Genomic DNA, 7155 nt, shown 5'->3' with positions numbered 1-7155 from the left:
CGGTGTCTGACACTCGTATGACACTCGTCCGACACGTGTCGGGTAGCTCATATCTGTGTCGGAAAAAAAATTCAATTTTTCCTTTAGTTTGACACTCCTTTGATCTGTGTCCGACACTTGTAAGACACTCGGATGACACGTGTCGGACAAGTGTCCCAAAAAAAATTTATTTTTTCTTTGCTTATACTCTCTTTAGGCACATATTAAACATATCTACAAGAGTTAAAGATGTGTAGAAACAACAATATTGATCAATGAGGGATTGAAGACATTACATTTTGATTACGATATTTTTAGTTTTTTCGATCATAGATGGATAAATAAAGGTAAAATACTATCATATCTTGTTTTAAAACTTTTTTAAAAAAATAACTTGTTCAAATTAGATTTACATGTATATATTTCGATTCTCAAATTTATATGTTTTATAAATATGTAGCGGTGTCGGTGTCCTATATTTTTTACATTAGCAATGTCGTGATGTCCTTTTCCATGTCGTGTCGCGGTGTCCGTGTCGAAGTCCGTGCTTCATATCATACCACTTTACTTTTTTCATGTTGAATATTGTTAAAGGGTGTTTCACTATTTTTGAATATAAAGTCCTTTTTTTGTTGAAAATATAAAGTCCTTTTTTATGGGTACTTAATATAAAGTCCATCTTAGAAGGACCTTTTTGTACCACAAAAGCATTCCGGTCATGTAAATTAAAACCTCGTCAACTAAAAAAAAAATCAAAATTCTAGAAACATTCAAAAAAAGAGAAAGAATATTTCCACACACAAAACAAAATCAGAATACAACCATATGAATATAGCAATCATCTAGAACGTATTCATAGTCATGCCTAGAGAATGAACCCATCATCACAAGTTGTTGTGTTCTGATTCTTAAACAGTTAGAATAACATATTTTGATTAACTTTTCAAAACTGATCTAAATAACCAACCAACCAACCAACGCTTCAAAATAGATCATGCAAAATTTATTTTTTGACATGTAAATATAATCTCGAAGAAAATCATTCATATAAACTCAATAGAGTCAAAGAGCATCATATTCTGTACATTCAAGCGAAACAACATTAACATTTCACTAGCACGGACAATCAAATTTGGATCTTCATATTTCAACTAATGTTGCCAAAAAATCATGCAAAATATATGGGACCAAATAACCAACTCACTTCCTTCCACAACCTCAATTCCAAAATTGACCGATAGTTAAGTACTTACACATCATGGACGTTGGATGGCCCGTTCTTTTGTTAACTAATTAGTAACCAGACATCGGTTCACATTAAAGATGCTATGTTTTGAAAAAACTCAACCGTTGACGCTCAATGTTATCTAAGCGGATCATTATTGTCTCAGCTATTTCTCCTTCGGCCCACTTTATAGACTCCTGCTCTAATAGTTTTAATACCTGTCCATAATCAGAGTAATTTACTCATTATTAAAAAAGTAAAAATCATTGGTAGATTCAAAATAAACATAAAACCATAAAGTTCAAAAAACCACTCAATCTTACCAGTCGTCTGCAAGACCTTTTCTTGTTAGCTTGATCATTTGCATCAAAGATAACCTTGAGGTAGTCGAACGCTGATGGAGATAGGGGATTGTTAATTACCATGTAAAATTAACACGAGGAAATTTGGAAAGGATCAATATTCAATAATCTATAAACTGATTAGTAGATCAATACACTTACATGAACTTCCAGACAGAGTGGAAAGATGACACTTGAGTAGTCTAACACCATCTTTCGGGTCTTGGTCACGTAGGTCAAGGACCATTTCTTGTGTGTCTGCCGTTCTGCCAACAAATACAATAAAAGAAATATCGTCAACTATAATACGAAATTTCCATGCTAACCCCTTGAAAAGAAGGGGAAGAGAATGAAGAAATGAAAATTTTTAGCAAAATTAGATTACTTTGTTTCAAGAATCATTTTACTCGATTCTTCATCAGCTTCATGTGCCTTTTTCAGGTAAAATTGTCCCTGTGAACCCCATAGCATACACCAGTTAAATGACAACATTTGAATAACTAACAAGGGTAATTATTATATGTTAAAACTGGACACAAATCTGATCTGGTTAAGGCATCCATAATCATCGAGAAGAAATTGTGATAGTTGGAGCTCACTGTATCTTCAACATAAACCAAATGTAGTAACTTCTCTCTCACAATTCAAACACATGCTTTCTAAACTATTGGTATCGAATCATAAATGCTCAAAGGAGTTTCCCTATACAATATATTATTATTAGTAAGAAAGAACTGAATGCAAGATGAGCACGCTTATCAGAAGTCAAAAGAAAAAAGTACTAGTAGAAGTATACATAACATTACAACAGACATAGCAATAAACCGGAAATTCAGATGTCATGAACAAATTCAATGGTGATCAAACCTTACCTGATCTAACAATTTTTCAGCTTTGGTTTGATCTCCGCTTGCAAATGCCTCAACAGCCTAAAGTGACAAGCTAAGCATGAGTGTACTTTAAAGTGACAAGTTAACTGTATTTAACAAGCAAATGTGGGACAAAAGTATAATCCACATAATCTGAAAAAAGTAATGCAACATACCGCTTTATAATATTCCTTCATCGTCGCCCGATATTCCTTCACAGCTTTCCGCACACTTTGGTATTCTGCTTCGTTCTCTGCATCTGTCACACACAGCACTTAATCTTATAAAAAGTAAAACTCAATTTCAAAGGAAGAGAAAAGTACAAGAAATAAAAATATGAATGGTCAATCGATTTTGCTTCCAAGAACGTACATCAGGCAATTCTTCTAATTAAAAAACTAAAACTCTGATACTGCCACGGTGAGTACAGTGTAAGAATAAAAAACTACAACTCTGATACTGCCACAGCGAGTACAGCATAAAAATAAAATAATTGCAAAGCCACTCTTAGGAAGGGCGAGAGTGTTTAGTCATCATGTAATGTACTTTTAAATTTTAAGAAATTCATACCCTCACGAGAGATAAACTAGCAATCAATAACAATATTTCCATTATAGTAACCTAATTTAGATACGATTATTATTCTTCAGAAGGAATATAGCCCAATAAAACGAATTTGAACTATAATAAACCAAGATTGAGAATTAGGTTTGCCAGGACAGTAACAAGGACGTACCATCTTCATTTTCTCGTCTCCTAAAGTCCATGTCGATCTTGTATTCTTCCGTTGAATCATTGGGAGGTTTGAACACCACATGTCCAACTCCATATGGTGAATTCTTATTCAAAGTCAAATCCCTTACAAATCGTTTAGGAGGATTCTCAACATACTCACGATAGCTAAACAAATTAGACCAGACTTCTTTCTGAACGTCATGTCTCTCCTTTTGCTGCTGATGTAGTTCTACTTCTTTAACTGAAAGTATGTCTCCGTTTCTGTATGGAAAAAAAAAACACATTACCCAAAGTATGCTGTGAAATTAGTTAACTGTGCGAGAACATAATACCGATTAAAACAAAAGATAAACAAGAACTTCGGTATCTTTTAAAAGTAAATAGGATGATGACAGAGGTAGCAGATATTGACATAAGCAAAAAAAGACAGAAATATACCCTCTGTTACAATTTAAATCCTGAGACTTTCTTTCAGATGCTGATGCTTCATATTTTGTATTCATATCTACAAACTGTATACGTACATTGTTAGTATCCAAATTATATGATTGGAGGCCTACTAGTACTAAGTACTAAAATACATTTAGCTTAAACAGCAATGAGAACATGATCATCAAAGAAAGATATAATTTCTGCACAAACCCATCGCAATCAAGAGAATACGAAAACTAAGAGAACAGGAAGTCAAAAGCTACTTCTATTCTTTGATAATAATCATGTGCAAGAATAAAATAACCTACAATATAAAGATATACAGAATAAAATAAAATGTGAGGGGAAAAGGTAACATATAAATATATATTTCACATATTATGCGTTCCATGTAAACAACTGTCAATAGAAAAACCAGCCCTTAACAAAGAACTTTCACAACAGAAGGTAATCCACACTCCCTTACCTAAAACCTCTCCTCCCTGGTGAAGGTGGGATTTAACTCCAAACCCTTACACACATTTAAAATTCACAAGTAATGATAGCCTTCAATTATAAATAATGTTGGCCGTCATACTCACCTTCTCAGATGAATCACGAACATCAGCTGGGCTTTTGTCGAAAGCTCGATCCAGCAATTTTTCCAAGCTCTGAATGATTTCAACATATATATTAATAAGCTAAAGATAACAAATGATATTTTTCAAAGCACCACAATGGTGTCATGCGACTAAATAATGCACATGTCCATCTACGAAGAAAATTAAGAAGTTTGAGGTACGCTGCGGATAAAGCAGAAAAAATAAATAAGTGAAAGATGATATCCTCGAAAAATTTACATTGTTTGAACCCTAAATGAAATTTTATATATGAAAAGAAAACTTGTAGATTGTGATATGAACACCGGAAAAGAGGAAAATAAAGTAATAAACATCATCAGTCGAAGCATAGCAAATATTGTGTACCTTTTTCATGTCATACCCGCAAGTATCTGCATGTTTGCAATAAAATCAGGCAGCTGTTAATACAAACTAAAGATATAATGTCACAATGATATAGTTCAGATAATGAGTTGCTTGTCTCCGACTCAATCACGAAATTTATAATTAATAAATACTAATACGTATTAGTTGCCGGTAGATTGAATTGAATATTTGATAACTAGTAAGAGTGGATTAATGTAAAGTAAAACCAGATTCATTTACACAATGAAATAATGGCAGTCGATATAAAATAAAGTGTTAAGTTGGTTTAGTTAAGTGCAGGCAGAGAGCATTCAAGACATACACCAGACCAACTCACAAACTGTTTTACTTTCAAGGCATGTCATATTTAATTAATAATGGACAATGTTAAGATACTAATAACAACAGCATAAAGTGAGAGTACTCTGTACCAAGAACTTCGCGTATGGTATTTCTTTCAAGCTGAAAACCAACTCCAAGCATTTTGAACAAGAAATCCTCCATGTCGCCTTGAAGCTGATCACGCTTTGAAGACTTTGGCATTGATGTTCTCTTTTCACGCAAAATTCCAGTCATTGGAAGATCCTTTGCGTCCAACTTAGGAGGTTTAGTCATACCATCAGACCTTTTCGCAGGTGGCATGGGTCTAACATAACTTTTCCCAATAACGCTTGAAACGGTACCAGCTGAAACAGGGCGAACTTTGGGCTTGAAGTTTTTCCTTCCATTGAAGGAATTTTCAAAGGAATGTCCATCAGAAGATTCTGAAGACACTTCCACCTTGGCATCTGAAGTAGACGAATGATTCCCAGATGTTGAGGAGCTCCCCGTCATATCATACAAAATTTCCCCAGCAAATTCTACATTCTTGCTTGCCTTGCAATAGGCATCAGCTATATCTTCAAGAGTAAATGAACTTCCAAAGGCATCATACAAACGCTTTAACGCCTCATCTTCATCATATGTGACTATGTTCTGGCCAGCGACTTCCATACTAATTATGCTCGAACACTGTCAAATAAACAAATTTTCAAAATTATGTGCAACAAGGAATTTTTCTTCGATAATGCACGAATAAGGTCTAGAAAACGAAAGAATTTGACCTAGAGAATGTGTCTGTCCACAATTGCTTATACATGATTGTACTTTTCAGTCATAAAAACAAAATTAGAGCAAAACAACGAATGCTATGTTTTACGTCTCATGTTTCATATTCGCGTCTGGAGGTTTATTTGACATGAAAACTAAGAAGCTATAGAATGAAGCTTCCACGTAAACATGGTTTTTTGCCGCAATTTTCATTTACGTGACGCAGTACCAAACAGTCTATAAATATTGAAGTACCATGATAAATTAATGAGGTTCTTAAAGGGCTTATTTGGATTAGCTTATTTGAGTTTATCTACTGACATAAATACTTATTAGACTATTTGGGTGAACTTACGGAAACAACTGCCCTAGTACGAGAGGACTGAGTTGGGCCAACCTATGGTGTACCGGTTGTTATGCCAATAGCAGTGCCGGGCTGCTAAGTTGGTATGGAAGAACTGCTGCTAAGCGGGAAATCCTTCTCTATACAAGTTCTCGAACAACCCTTCCCTAGTTCAATGAAAATGGGAGTTGGCCTCTTATGAGTTATGACATATCCATAAGTTGTTTTCAGCTTATTCCAATAATCTCTACAGAATAACTTATGAAAACAACTTATAGCTTAATAAAAAACATTTTGACTTTATTTTATCTTTTATTATAAAAATAACTTATATATAAGCATTATACAATAAGCGCTTAACTGATTTGTTTACCCAAACATGGCCCAAGTCTTAAACCCTCAGTCCCATTTCCATTAACAGAAAGAAAAAATAAAAATAAAAACGGATATCTAAGTCAAAAAGCAGAATCAGAAAACAATCTAACTTATCAAAACAACACAAATAAGAAGAATTGAAAATCAAGAACCAAACAGCACCTGTACAAGATATACAATTTCAAGTAAAAATGCAATCTTGACGCAAATGGGGTAAAGAAATAACGAAAACAAAATGCATTTTTAACGTTAATGTCAATGTTTGTTTGTTAACACTAGAATTTGCAAGAATCGTAAATTGATCGAAAAACGAAACAAAAAAAGTATGAAAATTGAAGAAACCCACACACTGAGTACAAAATGAAAGAGAAGAGAAGAAAGTGTTAATATAATAATTAATTACTGCAATTAGAGTTAATTACCTGAGTTTAGAGGATGAAAGTCATCAACAAAAAATTGGTCTCAGTTTGGTTTTGAATGTTATGATTGATTGATTATATAACCAACTTGAAAGTAAAATTTGAATGACCAATTTTTTATATATAGAAAAAATGAAAAAATGAAAAAATGGAAAAATGCACGATCCTTACGAAAGCAGCTTCTCTGGCAAGTTTCTCATTTTTCTTATTATTTTTTTCCGTAATTATTTTGCTTGTTATTTAGATTTTTTATTTAACCTATTTTTGAGTGTTTTTTAAATAGGCTATTATGTTTGATAAAAATAGCGGATAATTAATAATTTAATTTAGGAATGACGATGGATAAGAAACGATAATACTCATTTTCTATCTATAATTTGATA

At 33.3% G+C, this 7155-nt stretch overlaps 1 protein-coding gene across 1 annotated transcript; it reads right to left on the bottom strand.

Moving 5' to 3' along the window:
* Window positions 1–1003: 1003 nt before the first annotated feature.
* On the bottom strand, window positions 1004–6941 carry LOC123907096 (putative nuclear RNA export factor SDE5). The gene is made up of 12 exons (XM_045957199.1): window positions 6776–6941; window positions 4978–5557; window positions 4547–4572; window positions 4163–4231; window positions 3588–3661; window positions 3151–3410; window positions 2591–2673; window positions 2418–2474; window positions 1931–1998; window positions 1708–1811; window positions 1528–1598; window positions 1004–1422 (listed from the first exon to the last, which is right to left on the bottom strand). The coding sequence occupies exons 2-12, from the start codon at window positions 5537–5539 to the stop codon at window positions 1306–1308; spliced, it is 1491 nt and encodes a 496-aa protein (XP_045813155.1). The 5' UTR covers window positions 5540–5557; window positions 6776–6941; the 3' UTR covers window positions 1004–1305.
* Window positions 6942–7155: the final 214 nt, after the last annotated feature.

This window comes from Trifolium pratense, linkage group LG2, assembly GCF_020283565.1.
Source record: "Trifolium pratense cultivar HEN17-A07 linkage group LG2, ARS_RC_1.1, whole genome shotgun sequence".
Taxonomy (NCBI): Eukaryota; Viridiplantae; Streptophyta; class Magnoliopsida; order Fabales; family Fabaceae; genus Trifolium; species Trifolium pratense.
The sequence above is the reverse complement of the archived record's forward strand: the minus strand, read 5'-3'. Positions and strand labels throughout refer to the sequence as shown.

Bases quoted from the DNA above. Each gene is read 5' to 3' on its own strand.
- LOC123907096 (XM_045957199.1), bottom strand. From the start codon at position 5,539: ATGGAAGTCGCTGGCCAGAACATAGTCACATATGATGAAGATGAGGCG. The intron at 3,411-3,587 runs GTATATTTCTGT...TTTTCCATACAG, and splicing joins GATTTAAATTGTAACAGAGG to AAACGGAGACATACTTTCAG. The intron at 1,999-2,417 runs GTAAGGTTTGAT...TGGGGTTCACAG, and splicing joins CTGAAAAATTGTTAGATCAG to GGACAATTTTACCTGAAAAA.